Source organism: Sceloporus occidentalis, unplaced genomic scaffold (genome assembly GCF_023333645.1).
Source record: "Sceloporus occidentalis isolate IW3139 unplaced genomic scaffold, rSceOcc1.0.p SCAF_51, whole genome shotgun sequence".
NCBI lineage: Eukaryota > Metazoa > Chordata > Lepidosauria > Squamata > Phrynosomatidae > Sceloporus > Sceloporus occidentalis.
In genome coordinates, this window is record NW_028317031.1 from 4,807,838 (window position 1) to 4,831,262 (window position 23,425).

At 39.2% G+C, this 23,425-nt stretch overlaps 1 protein-coding gene across 1 annotated transcript in view; it reads left to right on the forward strand.

The window, feature by feature from the left end:
* Positions 1-23,425, forward strand: part of LOC149288503 (cytosolic carboxypeptidase 6-like) — a 497,550-nt gene that overhangs the window by 241,757 nt on the left and 232,368 nt on the right. The window contains exon 5 of the mRNA XM_089491670.1: positions 9,458-9,674. Coding sequence (XP_089347796.1) covers positions 9,458-9,674 — 217 coding nt within the window. The remainder of the gene's footprint in view (positions 1-9,457; positions 9,675-23,425) is intronic.

The window sequence follows — 23,425 nt, forward strand, 5'->3', positions numbered from 1 at the left end:
ATCAGGCTATTTTCCTAAAGTAGAGATTCATCATCTATCAAAAAGTATTTTCTCCATTACTGTCAAGCATAAAGTGCCAGGTTTTCTCAGATAATTCCCTATTCCCAAACATGAGCTTTTAAATGATAGTGTCTCATATTCTATAGCACCAAATAGTCACTTTCCATATAATTTCACTTAATCGTGTTGTTTTCTGTAAAGCTCTTTACCTACAGCAAGCTATCATAGCAATTGACCAAAACAAGTAGGAGTCGTGTAATAATAACATATAAAAGTTTTTCTTCATTTATCAGTTTTATGATAGTAGCACCTTTGTGGCTCTTTGCTGTTCCGACTATTGAATGCCCTGCTGACTGATATATCTACTCTTATGTATTTCTACGTAATGTTATAAAGTTTGCGAATTCTGAGCCTATTTGCCTGCAGTAATTCACAAATTGAACCACATTTATAACAATACTTAACGACTGGCCTTTACACGTTACAGAGTAGATTTAAGCTTGATTTGTTCATTAAAGCAGGAAAAATGGGCAGACTTGATGGACAGAATGGTCCTTATCTGCCATCAAATTCTGTGCTTCCATCTTTCTAGCACCTTAGACAAGAACAATATGAAGAGAAACCACTAGAATTCCGTTCACAGGTTAGAAGAACACATTTAAACCTCAATACCTTTTGAAACCTTAAAATATGCTAGAATTAAGATGGTTGGGGGTCTTTTTTTGTTGAAGTTTTAGAAATGGTCTTTGGACCAAGACGTTGATTTAGAATTACTGGATTAAACCTGCCTTTGGGCAGAAAATATAATGTTTATTGCTGTGCTCAGAACGGCACATCAACTTGAAGTGGATTAAAGCAGGTCACACTGGGTCTCAGACAGCTCCAGAATACTCACTTTATTATTTTTGTTATTACATGTATGGCACATGTATGGCACATGTAAGGTATGGAGGAGGACCAACAAGATCTGTCTCTCCTGCAGGTCAGCTATTCACAGAGGGGGGGTAGGCTACCTATTCAGGGAGTGCAGCCTCAGGAGATAAAACCTTGGTATCTGGTAATCTATTGTAGCTTTTATAGGCACTTGTCACATTTTCCTTACTTAATATTAAACCACTGCACCTCTGGCTTTGCCATCATATTCTATGTATCTGTGTATCCTAAGGCCAGGTCTACTAAGCACAGAACCTATGTAATGAAGTCCTACTATCCCATTATCTTAACATCTTACTTAGATAGTGATGGATTCAGACTTGAGCTTCCAACTACTTTTTTTCTCCAAGACACTTATGATCAGTTATGGGCTTTCAACCACTTGTCTTTTGTCTCCAAGACACTCAGGATCAGTCCTGGGCTTCCAACAATTTGTCTTTTTCTCCAAGACACCTATGATCAGTGTTGAGCTTACAACCACTTGTTTTCTCCAAGACACTTTTTCATGGTGAATGTCTTGGTAAGTGAGGTATCCCTACAGTGAAAGATTAGTATATCTGATGACCCAGATCTTTTTTCCATTGCAACCTTGTATAGATCTCCAGGGAGTGAAGGTGGTGGGATATGACATTATGTCTTATGACGCTACCACTGAAGGTAAAAGAGCTGAAGAAGAGAAATATATGTATTATATATATATTCTGAAGTGATATTATGTAGTATTTTATATGCTAGTATTTTATATGCTAGTATTTTGCTATACTATTTCCTGCTATACAATTCTATAAACACTAAATGACATTTTACTATGTGACTGCCCAGCAGCGAAATATCCCTGGAAATGCATTTTAAATGTTAGCAGCTCTGCATAACATTAAGCTGTATTTCGAAAGAAATAACCTTTTTCTTATCTGTTCTGGGATAAATTCCCTTTAATCATGCCCAGTTATATGTCACTCATTATCTTCAAACAGAGCCAGGTATGGATTTATATGTTCTCCTGCCCCCGGGCCGACCTGCCAAACCACTTTTCCATTTCATTTGCATTACCGGGATGATTAACTTGCATGTAATACCTGTATTGTATTCATATGTAACCTTTATGAAACTCTACACCAAGGTAATTATAATCATATCCTGAATGTCTTTCATCTCCAGGCAATACTTACCAATATATGCATCTCTTGAGTATTTACAGAGCAAATGAAGAACACAAAAAGTACAGATCTCTAAAAAAAGAGGTTTACATTTTGTTGATTCTGCCTCCCTTCCAAAATGTTCTGCCTCCATATGCAAATTAATTACGTTGCTGTATGCAAATTTATATATGGAACCGCACAGTAGTGTAAGATATCGATTCACTTTAATTTGGTTTAAAAATCATTTTTTTTCTTCTATACCAGGGTTGCCTATAGGTAGCAGTCACTTGTAATGCAAGCAGTTTCTACACACCTTCAAGTATGATGACTTAGCTTAGTGGGAGTTTTATTTCCACAACAGCTATAGAGAGAGACTGACCCGCAACTTGGGGGTCGCCTTGATATTCCACAAAAGAGTATAATATAGAAATACCCTAAAATATTGAATTAACTCCTTAAGGACAATGGGTTGTCCTTAAACCCGTTAAAAACAATGCATTATGGGCCAGCACATGTACAGGCTTTGTCATGAAGGGGTTAAACCATAGAAACATATAATTTCATAGCACACAAGAACCGTCGATCCAACTAGTCTGCTCAGTTTTCATGATGTAGAGACTTTAATCAGTCCTTGATGCCTATCCCACGCGTGTTTAAATTCCCTCTCTACTACTTCTGATGGGAGGTGGTTCTGTATATCTACCACCCTCTTTGTAAAGTAAACTTTGTAAGATTTCATTGTAACCTTCAGACATTTACAGGTCTTTAGCTCGCACCCTTCTTGTCACGATCGTTCCAGGTGCTTGTTGCTGAAAATGTGTTATTTAAGTGACTTTATTCACTCGGAATGTGGTTTTATGCTGCCAGGTTCTAAACGCTTTAGTATTCAGCTGGCGACACACACTGGGTTGGAATATATATACACTGCTCAAAATAATAAAGGGAACACTAAGATTATACATCCTAGATCTGAATGAATGAACTAATCGTATGACGTACGTCCGTCTTTACATAGCTGAATGTGCTGACAACAAAATCACACAAAAATTCTCAATGGAAATCAAATTTATCAACCCATGGAGGTCTGGATATGGAGTCACACTCAAAATGGAAAACCACACTACAGGCAGATCCAACTTTGATGTAATGTCCTTAAAACAAGTCACAATGAGGCTCAGTAGTGTGTGTGGCCTCCACGTGCCCGTATGACCTCCCTACAACGCCTGGGCATGCTCCTGATGAGGTTGCGGATGGCCTCCTGAGGGATGTCCTCCCAGACCTGGACTAAAGCATCCGCCAACTCCTGGACAGTCTGTGGTGCAACGTGGCGTTGGTGGATGGAGCGGGACATGATGTCCCAGATGTGCTCAATCGGTCTGGGGAACGGGCAGGCCAGTCCATAGCATCAATGCCTTCCTCTTGCAGGAACTGCTGACACACTCCAGCCACATGAGGTCTAGCATTGTCTTGCATTAGGAGGAACCCAGGGCCAACCGCACCAGCATATGGTCTCACAAGGGGTCTGAGGATCTCATCTCGGTACCTAATGGCAGTCAGGCTACCTCTGGCAAGCACATGGAGGGCTGTGCGGCCCCCCAAAGAAATGCCACCCCACACCATTACTGACCCACCGCCAAACCGGTCATGCTGGAGGATGTTGCAGGCAGCAGAACGTTCTCCACGGCGTCTCCAGACTCTGTCACGTCTGTCACATGTGCTCAGTGTGAACCTGCTTTCATCTGTGAAGAACACAGGGCGCCAGTGGCGAATATGCGAATCCTGGTGTTCTCTGGCAAATGCCAAACGTTTGCACGGTGTTGGGCTGTAAGCACAACCCCCACCTGTGGATGTCGGGCCCTCATACCACCCTCATGGAGTCTGTTTCTGACCGTTTGAGTGGACACGTGCACATTTGTGGCCTGCTGGAGGTCATTTTGCAGGGCTCTGGCAGTGCTCCTCCTGCTCCTCCTTGCACAAAGGCGGAGGTAGCGGTCCCGCTGCTGGGTTGTTGCCCTCCTACGGCCTCCTCCACGTCTCCTGATGTACTGGCCTGTCTCCTGGTAGCGCCTCCATGCTCTGGACACCACGCTGACAGACACAGCAAACCTTCTTCACAGCTCGCATTGATGTGATGATCCTTGATGAGCTGCACTACCTGAGCCACTTGTGTGGGTTGTAGACTCATGCTACCACTAGAGTGACCAAAACATCAGCCAGGAAGCATAGGAAGTGAGAAGTGGTCTGTGGTCACCACCTGCAGAACCACTCCTTTATTGGGGGTGTCTTGCTAATTGCCTATAATTTCCACCTGTTGTCTGTTCCATTTGCACAACAGCGTGTGAAATTGATTGTCCATCAGTGTTGCTTCCTGAGTGGACAGTGTGATTTTACAGAAGTGTGATTGACTTCGAGTTACATTGTGTTGTTTAATGTTCCCTTTATTTTTTTGAGCAGTGTATATATATATATATATATTTTTTTTTATTTTTTTTGTCCGTAACCAGAGGGAACAGTCATGCCGAAGCAGTTCTCCGGCTATAAACCAGCCAGTGTAATTGGTTTTAATTTTAATTTTTGTAATGGTTTTAAATTAATCGGAGCAGCTGCTGTCACAGTGTGTGGGTGTCCTTTTCCAGAAGGCAAAGAGCACAGAGGGGAAAAAAAAAATAATAACGGGCAAAAAAAAGTAAATAGCAAAGTGTGTAGGACAATAAAGGTTAATTCAAGAACTAGACAAGGTCTTTGGCTCAGCAAAATCATGAAAAGAAAGACCCAGGGCGGGTTTTTTTTGTAATTCCCAGATAACATCACAATCTTATTAGTCGTCGCTATGTAAAACCGGGCTGTTGGAACATTAAACTTACTGCCTCCACATGACTCACTTAAATAGATTAGTGGTTACAAAGTACTAGGAGAGATAAGAATAGATTAGCAGGGAAAGAAATCCTAATATCATTATTTTTAGGAGATGTAGTTTAAATAGGGGGCTTTAGAGATTCTGGTCTTAACCCAATAGACGATGGGGAGATTTTCACCGGTTCACTTTGCCTTCTTTTTTAGATGGGGACAAAGTGTTCTTTCTTGATAGATACTATATTGTTAAGCGCTGCGTAAATTGTTGGCGCTATATAAATAAAAGATAATAAAAATAATAATTAAGATTAACTTGGAGGAAAGAAAGATGTGATAGGAACGTTAAAGTACATTTAACAACGTATAGGAAGGTCATTTATTTCAAAGGGGGAGAAATGTTAGAAGATGAGGTCATAATCTAAAACTAGAGGGTCAGAGGTTTAGATGTAATGTAAGGAAGTTTTTATTTAATTAGAGGGTAGCAGACAGGTGGAATGGCCTTACAGCAGAACTGGTAAAGGGCTAATACAGTAATTATTTAATAATTATTTAAGCATACATGGGATAAGCATAAAGCTATCCTGAATCCAAGATGAGACCAAGGACTGATGGGTGAGTGGGTCTTATCTGCCATCAAACTATATGTTCCTAGTTAAATAAACACATTATTACACTGCTAAAGAAAAAAAGTACAAGCAATAGGAAGTTAACTTTCTTATGCAAACAGCCTTGAAAGCAAAAGTCCCATTTCTATTCATTTCCATCTTACTAAGTTGCATCATGACAAAGAGATGCCAAGATCACTATTATGGACCTTATGGGGATCATTAAGTGTAAGCAGACAATTGCTAAGAGTGCTATATATGAACCTGCTTGCATGCATTGCTATACATTCCAAATCAGGTATTTTATAACCCATACTGCATATTTTTTAGGCAAATATATTGGATATTGACTGGGGCTCACTCACTATATTCAGGGATGGCAGCTGTAATCTTTCAGCTGGACTACAACTCCCATAGACCACAGTCACACACAGGCGTGGACTGGTGGTCATGCATGGCGTAGCATGCAGCCATGCATATCTGCCAGGACCCGATCTGTATACGGCCCTAGCGGCCCCCAGCCCTCCAGGCATTTGCCTGGTGCAAAATGGGCAGTGTTGCGCTGGTCACACGGGTTGATGGTTGTTACAATCCAGCAGTGCCAGGCAGTACTTAGAGTGTTAGAACAGTTACATAATTTTGTCTGAGTTCTAGGCCATTAACCACAATTGATGTGCCAGGAATGTCACGGAAAAACATGCAGTTAATGACAATTGACGTGCCTGGCACTTCATGGGGATAAAAGGGCTTAGAAAGGGCACCGTGTTGTCGCTGCTAGGAATGATCGCAAGTGGCAATATTAAAAATGAAAAACTAGTTAAAGGATAAATAAAAATGTAATAAAAGTTAGAAATAATACAAGCCCCAGTGATATCACCCTGAGGTCATAAGGGAAAACATCCAATCCCCCCCCCACCAAAAAAAATCTAATGTAAATATAAATGTCCAAACGCTGTGTGCCCCACCTGCTAAAAATGTACATTAAAAAAAAACTTTCTTGCCTTCAAAGTACAAAAATAAGAAAAAAAATAGCGGAGAATGTAAGGGGCATTTCACACTCAATACATTACTTCATTAGGTTATTCATTAGGTTTTGTAGATAAGTAAAAAGAGTTTTCAAATAAAAGTAAAAAAAATGTTTTGGTTTTTTTTCACAATATTTTTTTTTATAATATATTATATGATCAAAATAATTGTATCTAAAGAAAGCCCTTCTTGTCCTGAAAAAAGAAATATAGTTTGTGTGGGTTCAGTAAATGAGAAAGAAGGAAATTATATCTAAATACAAAATTTGGTCTGGTCACAAAGGGGTTAATGATTGTTTATGTACATGTTGGGATGTTTATTTCACTTGCTTTACAGACCTGACCTGTAAAAAATAACAATTATATCCGGCATTTATAAAAAGGAAGTTGAGGGTGGCACGCAATATATTTCTGATTTCAGCTACTCCAACGATCCGGCCAGCTTTTGTTATTTTATCCAAGTAAATGAGATTTTCCTGCCATCGGAGTCTTTAAGAGAGGTGTTATCATATTAAAGAGCATAGAATGGTTCCGAGGCGCAAAAAGAATGTGAACATCATTGCCAGATGGCTCGGGAAACAACGTTGGACGTATTAGCCAGCGGCGGTGGAAGAGCCAGTGTCACAGCTAATAATAAAACAGATGTTTAACTTCTGTAATGAAGGTAGAATAAATTGAAGATAAAGGTCCTTGGGTTCCCGAATCGAATATTCATACTGTCTGGAAGACAAGGAAATTGGAAAATGCAAAATGTTACTAGAAACAATATAATACAAAAGAAAAGCAAATTGTAACTCTGTGAAATGAAGTAACCAGTCTTTTGTAAATGTTTCTTTCGTTTTCTCTTTGGTTCCTTACCTACCGTAACACCGTAAATAGTAACACTAAGTCTAATTCAGGCTATCTTTACGACGTGTTAAAGGGGCAGTTTAATGTTCCTGGCAGGCTTACCAAAGAAGGCATATTCAGTGCTTTTTCTATAGGGTAAAAATAAATGTAACATAAAACTACCTCTCACGCTTTCTCTGTGCCTTATGTTTCTCACCGCATTCCCTTAAGATTGTAAGCTTGCGAGCCGAGCTCTCTCTCTCCACCTAATGTATCGGTTTGTCTTAGTCTGTCAATTCTCGTCTTGTCATACCCCTTAAATATATGTATTGTATTAAGCGCTGCGTACATTGTTGGTGCTATATAAATAAAAGATAATAATAATAATAATAATAAAATGATCTGGCGATCTTCACCACTGATTGGCTTGCATGAAGCAGCCAATCAGTGGCAGGAAAGCACTCCCATTGAAATCTTGTTCAACTCTCCCTGCAATGTTCACCAAGCCAGCAATGAAGCTGAGATGGTAAGAAAAACACGTCGGGAGATGTGTTCGCCAAAACATATTTTATGCATGGACTTGCGCCGTGTGAGAAATTCCTGCTGAATTTCAGAAACTGTCACATGATCTTGGGTTGCCTCTCAGGATTGTTTAAGATTAGGGTTCCCTGCTTGATCACTGGTGTCCCATGAACACCATGATGCATGCTAAGGTGCACACTAGAATCTGTAGCGGGTATAGGGCATTGATGTCCTTCAGTCTTTGCCAGGCTGTAAATACAAGGATTGACAGGAGTAGGATTTAAGTCTCCAGGAGGAACTTCAACTTGAACAGAACACCTTAGATGGCTCAACCATCCACCTGGCTCTTATTGTTATTTCTTTTTATTTGCTATAATGTCTCTTTATGACTCTTGGTGTTAACATCACTAAAACAAACCAGGTTGTCAGCCAGGTGTAACCTGCTGAAATCCATCATTGGGCTTTATATAATAACATATTCTTAGATTTATAGTACTAGAACCAGAAGATGAATGTATCACGGCAGTGAGAATTCCCCAGAGAATGCATTTCCCTATCTAAAACCTTTTTATTACATGCAAAAGAGAAATGGCAAAAACAGGTCTCCGGAGTCTTTTCTTTTAAACCAATATTTACATTCCCTGTAAGTGAAGGCTACAACCTACTTTTCTAAGTCATCTAGGAGAACTGCACAAAGTGCCGACTCAGCAAGGCTTCTTCTGATTAAACACATCAAGGAATCCAATCTAATAGCCTTCTTTTATTCAAAGAGTCTGCAGCTCCCTGCAACAGATTTTCCTGTTTATTAGAAAAATCTCACTTGCAGAAAGTAAGCAGGTCTACATTGTGAATATTTTGTAATATCTATAGCAGGATTGTTAGCACTGTTATATCTCGGGGGAGTGAGGGGGTTAATACATTTTACTTTATGTACGAAAACATTATAATAGGACAATTAAACTGATAATGTTGCAATGTCAAGACAATGTCCTGCTTTACAAAAAGTTTAAAATCGATTTGAAGAGGTTCTATCATTACCTTTATTGTTCTATTTAACAAGAAAGGAAAAAGACACTTTCTCCAAATAACAGACCGTATGTTGCATAAGGGAACGTAACCTTAGGATGGACTCTGAATAGCTGTATTATATGAGAACAAATGTTGAGGTCCTATCCAAACTTTCAGATTAGATCAGATCTCGCAGAAGATAATTCTCTTTTTGATACATAGAAAAAAATATTTTATTTACCGTATTAAAAAAATCGGAAATTAACAGTTTTAACAAAAATGTATGACTCAAATATAAAATAATGAGTTATTTTGTTTGTAAAGAGTTGTGGCGGAGTTAATGTATAGATCCAAGCTAGTCTTCAGTTATACCATTAGAAATTAGTAGGATGCCTTTCAATAATTGAAGAAGACTTAAGATCACAAGAACAACATTGGCATTGGGTACATTAACCAACTTTTAAGCCACTCCAATAAATTATGCTTGATATTCCCTACCTAAACCTCACTGCTAATGCCATTCTCATTTGCTGTTAATTTACAGGCAAAGGTTATCTGCAAAAAATGTCTATTACTATCGCTGTCCAGATCATCGCAAGAACTATGTCATGTCTTTTGCCTTCTGCTTTGACCGAGAGGAGGATACCTACCAGTTTGCTTACTGTTACCCATACACATACACACGTCTTCAGCATTACCTAGACTCCCTGGACAGACAGGGCTTAGAATATGTCCAAAGAGAACTTCTTGCCCTGAGTGTGGTGAGTATGCACATTTCTGCTGATGTGACTTTTAATATCTTTTATTATTTATAAAATGTGTACATTTTGTAAGAAAACCATGATTTCCAATGCTTTTACATTAACAGAATGCTCAATATAACCTTAATTATTATAATTACGGTATTTAGGGTTATTTGTTCATTGCTAGAATTTCAGTGAAACATTTTGAACAGGACAGAAGAATTCAGCAGTGCCCCATATAATGTGTGACCCAATTGAGTTTGGCTGTCAGGATAGCCCAAGGTCACACCATAGAGATTACTGAATATATTTTATCGTTTTTCCAAAAAAAAAAAAGATCTCAGGACTACCAGTAGTATTTTCTGGTCTTGGCCAACTAGCCCTAGGGTGGCAGGGCCAGAGGGTCAGTAGATCATCTGCTGGGTAAGAGGGAGTCAACAGGGATTACCCTATTGGCCAATCACGCTCCCTGTAGTGCCACCGCTCAATGGACCAGTTAAGATTACTGATCTCCCCAACTGTCTTATTAACACTACACGAGTTGGCACAGCCTCCATAGTTTACACCTGTCCAGGGCCGCTTGTTCTGTAAATATAACGTACCGGGATATGACACCATATCTCGGTGCTCAGAAGGATAGCAGCATGGAGGCAGCTGGTAGTGCTGCTCTAGGTTAGGCTTAGGGCAGCACCATATATTGATATGGCACCAAAGACTACTTAGGATTTAGTGAATAAGTCCATTCTTGACCTGCTATCACTAACTTGTATCATCCGAGATTTGCTGTGTTCAAAAGTTGATCCGACTGGTTGCTTTGTCTGGTTCTGTCTAGAACCGCCTGATTATAATAAGCTTGCTACATACAGCCCATACTCATTGTGCGCTATCTTTTGATATGATATCTGCAGTCGGATACATTGTTCATCACTTAGAATCCCAGCTAGCTATTTTTACAATAACACAGTCTGTAAAATCCCGAGTATTTAAAATGATAAAAGATAATTATATCACGCTATTCTCTGTGTCTGCGCTTCTGATAGTGTAGTGACAACCGCTGTCAAAATGTTAAAATTACAGTCAAAGCAACCAGAACATGTGGTATTAGGAAGAATAAGAAGAATAAGAATAGGCAGAGGGCTTAGTTTAACCCAGATTCGCCACCGAGGAACTTGCTATAAATTACTGATCACTTCTATTTAACATTTGACAATTAATTGTATTCTTGTGCCCAGATGGGAAAAACACAAATGGTTTAGTTGAGACGGTGAAACGAATAAAAGAACATAATCTGTGTAATAGTTCACATAGGTACAGTGTATTGTGTGTTGCAAAAAGTTGTGGTTTCTGATTAAAACTTTTTCCATGGTAGCCTGAAATAAATGACTAGTGTCAGCTTTCTCTCTGGTCCAATCTCAATGTGTGTCTTGTGTAAGAAGCCGGTTGTACAATGGATATCTATAAAGCCGTAGAAGTGGTAGAGACAGTAAGGGAATTTAGACGTGCATGGGATTGGCATGTGGTTCCAGAAAGACAAGACCAAGGACCAGTCTCTACATCCGGGAAACCGGGCATACTAGAAGGGCCATGTGGTTCTTATCTGCCATAAAATTCAATTTTTTACTGCCAATAACTGTAACGCATGTTAAGACATACTGGTACAGAAAGAGAACAGGGCTCCGCTCAGGCCTGGACTCACCATCTGGCAACACCAGCCCGATGGGCCGATGGCCAATAGCACCCCATACTTACCTACGGTACAGTGTGCCACTGCCACCTAGATAAAATGCGGACACATTTATGTCATTTGAACCTGCTGGCCTTAAAGTGCCGGGAGCAGTTAATCAGCCCCACTCTTGAGAGCTCACAATCTATTGTAATAAAATAGGAAAACATATCCACCCTTTCTGAGCTGCATTTCTTCTTCACCGTCGACTTCTTTCTGAATCTCCAGCCAGGTATAGACAAAACTACACGTAAACCTAAAAAGTGCTTCCTTTCTATTACTCAACATTGCAAGGGTGTCCTAAATAAAATTGCAATGCAATTGCCTGCGTATTTGTGAATACACCGTATATAACTTTGATTAGCAGTTATCTGTTCTACCTTTTGAAGAGGTTCCATTAAATTAATGCGGTTCCTTACTTGCTATATCTTTTCCCATAGGAAATCAACCTGCTGTACAAAGCATTTCATTTAGGTTCCCCGGCTTAACTTTGTGCCTTGTATTAACAGGCACCTTCTAAAACGCTGTCGGCTAAATGTGCATTGCTTTCTGTTTAATCAGCCAGCCTGTTGTAAGGTTATTTTGACCTTAGGTTGTCTACTTTAAAAGTTCTGTATGGTAAATTCCATACTGCTAATACAAAAAAAAAGATAGCAGTCTTACTTATTTGTTGCATTCTGTTTACTATTTTGCCACAAAATATATCTTGACATTTTGTCTGCAGTTTTATTCCACTAACTATAGAAGCAGGCAATCATTGGGATGCTCTGTACCTTCTAAGAACAGTTTACAATAAACCTTATATTTACATGATTGGGTGTTTATGGGGGATTGAATGTTTACTTATAGGAGATCATGTATAGTTAACCATAAATATATGAATTAAGTATTGGCAGGTCCATACTTGCCATCTGGCAAACCAGGTACCTGATAAAGCCACACACTTGCCTTCACTGTCGTTCCAGCGGCAGTTTGGGTCGTCCATTATGCTGTGAGAGTATAACAATGTAGAGGTTGGCTTTAAGAATCCGCTGGCCTTAAAGTGCCAGAGACACTTCCCCAGTCTGGCCCTGGACATTGCTGTATTCGGTAGCCACACAGGGTGTGTAAGAGTTGAACATTTTACCCCACTGATGACCCTAATCATTAAAAGCGGCAACCCCATTGAGCAAGAAGGGCTGAGCTGGGTGAGATCTTCTTGTATTTTCTCTTTGGTTTTGACTGTGTACGTAGGTAAAAAGTTCATGACGATATATAATTGAATTTCCTAAACACAAAGGGTTAGTCTTTACAAGAATGCTATATTACTCACTGGTTTCCAATTGGTAGCATTTCAGTTCAATGATCCATTTAAGGGCCATTATGACTCAGATTAGGCAGAGCAATGAAGTGTTGAGATAAAGCCTGATCTGAATATAAATTTCCCTTGAATGATGCAAACTGCTACATATATACATCATAATTCATTCCCCGTTGAGTTGGCATCCAGGTCTAATGTTTTATTCCCTTTTGTGCTTGAGCTTTCAAGTTTACTTAAACAAAACTATAGAGAATGATATCCAATGAGCTGATGTACAATATTGCTATAAATGTAAATTGTTTCACATCCCGATGAACTTTCCAGGACCACCTAAAGCATTGTTATGATACACAGCACATATATTCCAAATTTCTCCATATATAACAAACATCAAGAGCATCAACACATTATGCAAATATAAAAAATATGAAATGTACTTCAATTTTTAAAGCATATTATAGTCTGAAGTATATTTAAGGGTTAAATCCTTGTGATACACTAAAGGTGACACAGAATGACCATATGGAAATACATAGCAATATTATATATATATATATATATATATATATATATATATAAAAATATATAATCTGTACTTTTTTCAGCTATATGGAGTAATCTTTGTGAACTGTTCAGATGCTGAGTTAGAATTACTGGAAAACTCATTGAGTTTGGATAATTAATAATTACAAAGCCTTGTTAACAGGGGTGGCTCTAGATTTTTGGGGGCTCTAAATCAAACATTCAGATGGGACCCCATATCTAAAAATGAATGTTCTACTGATGCTTAAGGATCAGCTTCTACCCCTGGGGCATGCATGCAGGTGCTCAGTACCTTATACTATATGTATATGTATGTGTATGTATATGTGTATGCATGGGAACATATGTACACACACACATATACCGTATTGGCTCGGATATAGGCCGCCCCCGTATATAGGCCGCACCCTAAAAGTTTGGTGCTTTTTTAAAGAAAAAGTTTTTTTCTTTAAAAAAGCACCAAAAAAACATGCTGCCACTCTATCCCCCCCCGAGATATGCTGCCACTGTCCTCCTACTCCCCCCCCGAGATATGCTGCCACTGTCCTCCTCCCCCCCCCCCGAGATATGCTGCCACTCTGCCCCCCCCCCGACTTACCAGAGCAGACTCCCGGGTGTCTTGCGGGGCCAGCGGGGGACATCTACGCAATACGCGTATACAATTTCCGGTGCCGGCACTCAGCACTGCATGTCCCGGGCGTCGGGCGCTAGACCCCGAATATAGGCCGCACCCCCACTTAAAGTGGGGGGAAAAAGTGCGGCCTATATTCGAGCCAATACGGTATATATATATGTAAAAATATAGAGTCACTTTCTTACAAACAGCAGCAGTAAGACTATATTGGGCATAGACTATATTGATTTTGGCAATTCTCATTCTAAACTGTAGCCCTGGATAATTGTACCATTAAGTGTGTCTTTATTTGGATAGCTGGCATCTGTGAGCTCATACTACTAAACACGAGGACGATCCTGAGTGCCTATGATAATCTCACCAGACACGGCTGATTTACACGGAGTTCATTTGCCGCCTCTCCCACACACAGATCCGATACAAACCACCGCTAATTTATTCATATTTCCATCTTCAGCTGCACCCTCCACTGTGTTTAATCTGCGGTCCGAATTAAGTAGACTTCTCCATTCTTTATTGAAGGGAATTTATAGAGAAATGTTCTCTTTTTATTAGCAAATCCATGTGAAACATTACATGATATCAGATTTTAGTATTCAGCATAAAGCTGCTCTCAGGTCCATAGCAGACTGCTCAAGTAAGCATTTTTAATGCAGTATAAAGGTCACAGAACTGAAGTCTGCTTCCATTAATCCTCGGTGCCCTTAAAGTAGATAGGATTGTAGCAGGAGAAAAAAAATGATTAAAAATGAAAGCCCTTGAAATTCATGAAAGGGAACAGTTTAAATGTTTTTGGTCTGAGTGTTTAATTTTAACTGCTGCGATATTGGCCGCTTTTCGTTATTATCCGCACTATCAATGTGACTTTGAAGGGGACATCTTCTTAGCAGGTACACTTTGGGACTTTCAAGGACCTGTGTTGCATTTGCCGTTTAACTGCTACCCAATTCTGTTCTTTTAATCACATTGCTTCTATTCTTAGCAAATACAATCACACATCTCATATTAAACTATATTCTCAGAGATTCCAATGAACCCTTCCATGTGTTATTTGTAAGGGGAATAAAAGGTTATGGTCAAGGAGAGACAGCTACCCTATGCGTTAAGGTGTCCCTGTATGTAAATCGTGTCATAGATTCAGGGAAATGACATCATAGCGACATGGCATCATGTCATAAAAAATCATTACTGACTCACGTTATAATCCCAAGCATCGCAAGCATTATATTATTTAAGGTTATATTATTTTTATCCGGCATAATCACTTAGAAACTTGGATTCAAATCAGGATGATACACACACAGGAGGTCGTTTATATTAACTGAGAAATCATTCTCGAAAATATTGCTTGTTAAACGTTGAAAGGAAGAAGGAAATTTACTGCTACAGCTCAGAATGTTTAACTTGTTAATATAATTCCCTGCATTAAATCCTGCAGGATCTTGTGACGTTTCAAGGTGCTCTTCTCCTTGTTCCTTACCTATAATGCCTTTCGGACTGATCATAGCACTACGTTAGTTGGGTTATATTTTGCCTATTTCTGTATACTCATTTCACGTATACTCATCTTTATTGTAAGTTCCGCAGTTGCTTGTCAGTTTGGGAAGACTGTGATCCAAAGCTATGTCAGCTAAAACACCTAAAACACCTTCTCCCCTTCATTTTCCTTCCAGACGCATTGGGGGGGCTTTCTAGATGATGAGCCAGCCTTGGCTCATGTGCCACATGGCAAGCTGGGCAGGTAGTCTGGCTCACGAAAACCTGTCTTTGACTTTGCCTGGCCCAAAAGACATAACATTATGACTCTGCTATATAAACATTTAATCTTCATTTACTCGTTTTGGGAACGCTGGTGGGCCAGACTTGGCTGATTTAACACAGAGGTTAATTTAAGCCCGTGGCTATGTTACATTCTTAAGAAAGATCTATCTCGTATCTTACGCCATACACGGCACCATAATAAAGTGAAATCTAATTTATGTATTAACCGATTCACGTTCCTCGGTACCTTGGAAGCCAGGTGACTCGGCAGCTGTTATATGGCAATTGCCGACTAAGTACAAATCAGTCTAAAGTGTGTCACCTTGAAGATGCGCTGCCTTTTTGCAGTGTTACTGGAACTGCCGGTAATTAGAGCTAATTAAGTGGTTTAGCCAATTACGTGAAAGGAGAGGTGAATAAAGGAGAAAATGAATGAAGAAGTGATGAATGTTAGAGAAAAGAAAACGTATATCGCATAGAATTTGCTCTGAAGCATTTCCTCTAAAAGCATATGTATATTTTGATGTAAAACAGCATGTATTCTCTAAAACCAAAAGGACTTTCCTGTGATTAAAACACAAGTTTTCATTCTAGAAATAACAGAACGCAACAAACCCTTGGCCATGTACAATCGCATTTGTGAGCATTTATGCCTTTTTCTGTTATCAAATTTCTGAATAAAAGAGTGTTTTAAAAAAATGCAAGTGAGGGGAGAAATTAAGCCAATTTCAGATGTTTTTGGTCATGTTATTTATTTTGAATAAACTATGCAGGAATTTTGAAGCAGAAATACACAGAAGGGTTAAAAGATCGACCTGTTCCCTTACAGGGGTTGAAGCAGTACCTCTTCATGTTGAATGCGTTGGGTAGATTTCTTGAACTTCTAGCAGGTACTAATGAACGCTTGCATTTCGGCAACGACTCTCATAATACTCAGCCACCCACCCCTAGTCCCTGACAGCTTAGTGTTAGCAGAGCCGGCCTTAAGTGTTCTGGCGCCCTGTGCAGACTACTCCTCTGGCGCCCCCTTCTCACTACCTCCGCCCTCTGCCCCTTCTAACTATCTACTCCCTCTCCCTACTTCTCATTATCCTCACTTACCTTGTTGCCGGAGTCCTGCGGTGGGAGCTGGAGGCATCCGTCTTCCCACTCTGCCGGCATTTCATGTTGAGCGCCAGAATATGATGTCATGTCATGAAGGATGTTAAATAAAGTTTAAAAAAAACCCTGATGTTTTAAATTAAGTCCCGGGCAGGCGCCCCTGCTGCCATGGCGCCCTGTGCGGCCACACAGGTCGCACACCCCTAAGGCCGGCCCTGAGTGTTAGACATTATTAAGACTTTTTCACACGTGACAAAGGTATTTATTCACTCTGTAATAAAACCGCTGGAATATTGATGCATCCCATCGATCAGCCCGGCTCGGCATCGGCTCCGGTGCACGTGCGTGAACACAAAGGCACTTTCTGCTATCAAAATGCTTTTCTGTCAAAGCAAAAATAATATATGTTCTATTGTATAAATAATCTTTACACTGTTTTTTTTTTTTTTTTGGCTTCATACAGACGCTCTATCAGCAAGATGAAAGGAAAATTTGCTGCACTTGTACTATATTTCCCTTGGGGTAGTAAAATATGGTTTTGATTCCAAGGGCAATCTAGTAGAAACAGCACTCGGTATTGATGTTTGACACGGCGCCCATTCCTCCTGCCTTGTCCCACGACTAAGCTCTCCTTAAGTGAAAAGTTACAAGTTTCTTGTTAAATTGAATTTCTCTCCGTTTTGTCTTACAATTTATTGTCCTGCTGCAATTTTTATAACTTGGTAAAAACTTGCTGCGGCATCATTTGTACAAGTGAAAGGCCATCTAATATCGAACAGGTTTCTTTCAAAGAAGCAACTGCCTTCTTCTGAAGACAGATGGCTCATGTCAATTCTTTGTTTCGTATCAACTCCCCCCCCCACTTGTTACTTCACAGAACATGATTCAGATCAGAACACAATAAATATGCAATAAATACGATGAACAACTCAAAATTACTTAGATGATTTTGTTCCTCTGCATATATTGTTACATAAGTACGATTTTTTTTAGACCTGTTGCACGTTTCCCACAGGGTGCATTTAATGAGATGTGTTCATGAAAGTCAGATGCTCCCCCCAACTTTACCAGCAACCTGTCCCACAGTGTCACCTTTGACCCCAAGCAGCTTTTCGGTGCCATCCTTACACCCAAACACTTTGTCTGTGCCATCTTTGCCCCTAAACAGTTGGTGTGTGCCATTATTGTCCCCAAATAGCTTGTTTGTGCCGCTGTTGTCCCCAAACAGCTAATCTGTGCCTTAATTACCCCCAAACATTTTGTCTGTGCTTTTTTTGCCCCTTGCAACATACACTATAGCAAACACATGTAAACACTTACATGAATTTACACATGCTAACATGCTTACACATACTCAATAACACACTCGTACACATTCATTCATTCTAGCACTCCCTCTTATATATACACATTCATGCTCACACACAAACACAACACATACACATCTGTGTTAACAGAAACACTTACACACCCTTGCTGACACACATTCCATCTCATACCACGTACACATACATGCTCGTACACAAACACATATACATCTATGCTAACACACAAACACTTACACATTCATGCTCGTACATACAAACTCTTTCACATAGAGATTCATGTTAACACACATACATAGACATTCATGCTCAAATACACTTATACATAGGCATTCCTGCTCACCTACACTTACTTATACATAGATATTCAAGCTCATCTACACTTATACATACACATTCATGCTCACATACATACCCCCTCCATTGCAGTAGTATGTTTGCATGTGGTGCTTCATAATTATGTTATTTATAAGGAGCAGTGCAAATGAATTATCAAACCCCCTTCTCTTCATCTGTGCATTAGCTTGTAATATTGCTAACACAATGTAAACATCACCTTATAGACGCTGCACTTACTGTAAGCACTGTTTATATGACATCCTTTAAATGGAGGTCCATGGAGCTCGGTGGGTCTAGCCTGGTCAGGCTTGCCACAAGAGGGAGGCAAATATTCAGCTGCTCGTGTGCAGCCTGATGGCCCTGTCAATCTGCCAGCTCAGCACAGCTATAAACTACATTAAAAGGCTCTGTGCATCTTTAAGACATGGCATGCTGGGATATGAAGGCTTGTATGAAGGCAGGTATCGCCTATTAAACCATTCAAGGAACGTCGACTGCGGAGGGTGCGGCTGGAGGGGCTGCCCTGGGTCGGCCTAGAGCAGCGCCCAAGGTCAATACATTGCTGATTATAGTTGAAATTGTAGTTTAGCCGGAAGACATGATGATATCCGGCTAGGTTTTCTTCTGACTAGAATATTTTTTATATGGAATATCAGGCTTTTGAAACTCTGTAGTTTCCTTTATATATTGCAGAGAACTCCACAATTGATTAGTAAGTTTATTGACGGTTTTTACGGACAATGAAGGGATTGAGCGAGACGTTGATGGTACAATTTGTTTTCCAGAACCCAGACATTAAATTTTTATTTTACTGCTTCAATTATTTAACCAACTCTCGGTTTCAACTTTCGTGTTCAATATGTTGAGTAATGTTACTAAGAAAACTGCCAGTTTCATTACATAAAACAGACAGAAGGCCGGTCAGGGCCTTTCCACACTTCGCCTGAGTGAAAGTAAATATATATCTCTGTCTGGCGCTTTCTGCAAGATACATGCGGCTGGTGACATTCATTTGTTTATACGAGTGAAACATATGGCAGATATTAAACAGTCGCTGGAGTTTTTAGTCGAGGAGTATGTGGTGTCTCGCTGTAAAAAACAAACAAAAAAAGATAACAGAACCTACACATGGTTGTTGGGTCCATAACCTACAGCAAGCGTCATCCTTCACACATTCACGATACTTTACAGAACCCTTCAGTTGTAATGCAATAAGGTATTTTTTTATTACACAAATTAAATACATTTTAAAAATGTCAGATATATGCTGATACAGTGATGCAAAATTATATGAAAGTATTAATCTAATTCTTCGCAATGTTTTAGAAAATGACTCCTTATGGCTTTCTAATAGACAGAAGTTACCCAGTATTCCATTTTTCTAAAATATTAAATAAAAGTAAGTTAAAGATGGTTATGTTTCAAGTGTATCATCCGTTCATTTGACACACAAATGTTTTATTCATTTGTTTTTAGTCAGTTATGGCACCATAGATACATGGCAAAGCCAATGGGTTTTGATAAATAGTGCTATAGGGCATAGAGCCACAGGGACTCAGTAGAGGTGGTCAACCTTCTTCATGAGCCATCATCTGCTAGGTGGGTCAGGGCTTTGAGCTGGTTATCGTTTGGACTTTGGCTCTGTCTATCAATTCTCCCTCTTCCACTGAGCTGGACCAAGCCATGGATTCTACTTGCTTTTGTACTGACCTTTTTGGATACAATGGTCAAATGTATATTGTGTTCCTTTTGACTTGTGAGAGAGAAGGTTAAAAAAGATTACAAATATTGAATACTATGTGACATTTACTGCCATCCATGTCTGGATAATTTTGAACAACACCATAGTCAACTCTTAATAGTTTACAATGCATTACGCGTAGAGTATCTCTCCAGGAGGTTTATTTCTGACCAGGGGCTATTAGATCTACAGATGTAAGCTTGCGAGCAGGGCTCTCTCCACCAAATGTATCGGTTTGTCTTAGTCTGTCAATTCTTGTCTTGTCATATCCCTTGAATTTATGTATTGTATTAAGCGCTGCGTAAACTGTTGGCGCTATATAAATAAAGGATAATAATAATAATAATAATAATGTGGTATCTCCTGGTTACCTTCCTAATATAATGCATTAAGAAAGCAAATGGTTGTAACATTTGATATCATAACTATATTACTGAGTCAACACAATATATCAAATCAACCAATGTAATTTTATTGAGCAGATGTAGATCTTTTAATGGCTTTTTGGCACTCAATGGGCATTTCATTGCATAATCCATGCTAAGGTTTCAGCAAAGGTTTTTGGATAACAAAGTTAGCCGTCGTTTAAAAGCATCTGGTTATCTTGTTAGACCTTTAATGCAAAGCACTTAGAGTCGTATTTAAAGGGATCTCAGGTGAAGTCACATATCTATCTGGATTATATATATATATTTCTTCAAATTATGGATCTGGCCCTTCAGATAATAATCAGAATTTGATACCAAAATAACACAGAGAAACAAAATAAGTTTAACCTTAATACATTTACTTTCAGGAAGCAAAACAGAATTCAGAGCTTTGCTTTAGAAAGGGTACCTTTCCACCCAAATATACTATATTTCTCCCCTATCACATACTATTCTAGAGCTATTCTAGTTATTTAATGCATGTGGAAGAATTTTTTGTCATGGTAGGGAAGATGAGGAAGTATGGACTCTTTGTATCTGCTGGATCAGGTTCAGCTATGATAGTAGCAGTAGCATATTTTGCTGAGGATGACAGATCCTGGTGAGCACATTACTAGGGGCTGATCACCCTGCTGAGCAATTCGACTCCCTAGTAGGCATCTGCTTTCAATAAGCTGGTTGAAGAGATCAAAGATCTCCCTTGAAAACTGGCCCATTTATACCATTGAGATCTCTGCACACCTGGGTAGCATGTTTTCTACAGCAGGACAGAGACCTGGGATATGACATCATGTCCCAGTGATTTGAGTGAAGAAGAAGCTCGGAAGAGGGAGGAAGGACAGTCTAAGAATGGTAGGACTCGGGGAACCGATACTGGCCAAGAACAGCAGTTACTTCAAATACACAGCTGGCTAATAGAGGCAAACCCTCATCAGTCTTAAGATCAAATGGAAGAGTAGGGCAACAATAGTCTCCTCCTGTCTCCCCATGGACAAAGTATAAAATATCTAGGAAAAAAGGTAGACAGAACCCACCACGCTAACAAGTACAATGCATCCAATCATACGCACGCCCAAATACAATAATAGACACTGGCTATCAACCTTCCATCACCTCCTGCTCTTTTTACACTGATATTATAGGGCACCGAACTGTCACAGCCACCATCTCTTCTCCCACTCACACATATTTTGGAAAACATAGAAATATTAAAAATCACAAGCACTCTTGAATTTTGGCAGCTGTCTAGTTCATCCCCAGTAGTATCCTCCATTACATTCTTCTTCTTAAGAGCTAATTGTTCCGGCTCCTCTAACAATAAAGAGGTTAAAAAAAATAAAAGAAAATAGTGAATTCTTGTATTTGGAAACGGAGGTGCACATGGCCGTTCTAATGCAAGGTTTCCTGGATAATTTTATTTCAGATGAGCTAGCGAAATAGAGAAAATTAAACCACTACATTGGTTTGTTCGTAAGAATTCAATTTCCGAAAATGTCCCCCATAAGGCTCCAAATGACTTTTACTATGGATTCTGATTTTAAAGAATAATCGCTCCTTTTGTGATAATGTGAGCTATCATGCAGATACTTTATTATAGAGCAACAGACTGTTGGAAAGTGGTTTTAGAAAGACATTCATTAGTGTAATGGAGGGGAGCCAAAATGTTTTCTTCTTTTTGTAAAAAAGAACAAATGGTGAACGTGCAATTTAAATTCTAAATATTTTGGGCCAGGAACTGCCGACTCAGTAAGCCAGGTTGCAAATCGTTCTGCAAAAATTAGAAAGACGCCGTGTCCAAAAGATCCATGCATTTCCAATGTATTCTTTTTTTACTTCCAGTTCAGTAGAAGATCATTTAGAATTTGATGCCTAAGTTGTTGCCATAGTATTATGATATTTAGCTAGAGAATTTGCATTAGCGTAATTAAATAAAGCCAAGTTCCCTTTTCATAAAGCCGACTCGCTAGAATAGAAGAACTTGGCTGCGTTTCGGAATATTTTCATTGGTATATGCTGTCATCTTTTATTGTCTAACTCAATGACCTCCAAACGTAATTCTCCTTTTTTATTATTATAATCACATAAACATTTATTCAATGGTTTTGTTATAACCTAGAGGAGGTGAAGCTATAAAGTAAGGTGTAAACAAAACAAATAAACACAAAATATTTCTGCTATTATAAATATGTATGCATTCATTCAAAAAGACACTTTAAAAAGTATTAGGTTTAATTAACTGAACAAAAATGTGGCCTTCTTTTTTTATGCCACATTACTTTCATACATTTTACAAGGTACAATGGTATGGAAAAACATTTTTTTTTTTAAATGTATATACATCTGTATAATGCTACTCATTCAAAAATAGTGTGAGTACCTTTAGATCACTGGAAGTCTATTCTCTAAAGTGCGAGTGCTTGTTGGCAAAATATGTTTGCAGCAGCAACATAGCAGGAGTTGAACGAAAGTCCAATGTGCATAAACAAAATGTTCATGGGTTTTTTACTTTTAAAAAAAGCAGGCAATTAGAAAATTCAGTCTAGGGGGATATATGCATATTTTAACCCTCTTCCTCTCTTAAATATATATTTAAAAAACCTTAAGGGAGGCATGGACACACAGCCATGCATCCTCCTCACCCCCTCATCCTATACCCAGTCGTTTGAGTTAAAATGTAAGTAATGCCTCTTGGGGCATCTTTGACCACCTTCCCATTGGGATAAAGGGGATTACACTAAATAAAATCCCCTTTGGAGTGGCATATACTGCATTCTGTGTCCCTCACCCTTCCTTCCTCCCTGTCAGATCAGATGCAGGGAATTTAGTTAAAAAAGGAATACGGAATGGGGTCTGTGCCCCTCCAAACAACTTGCA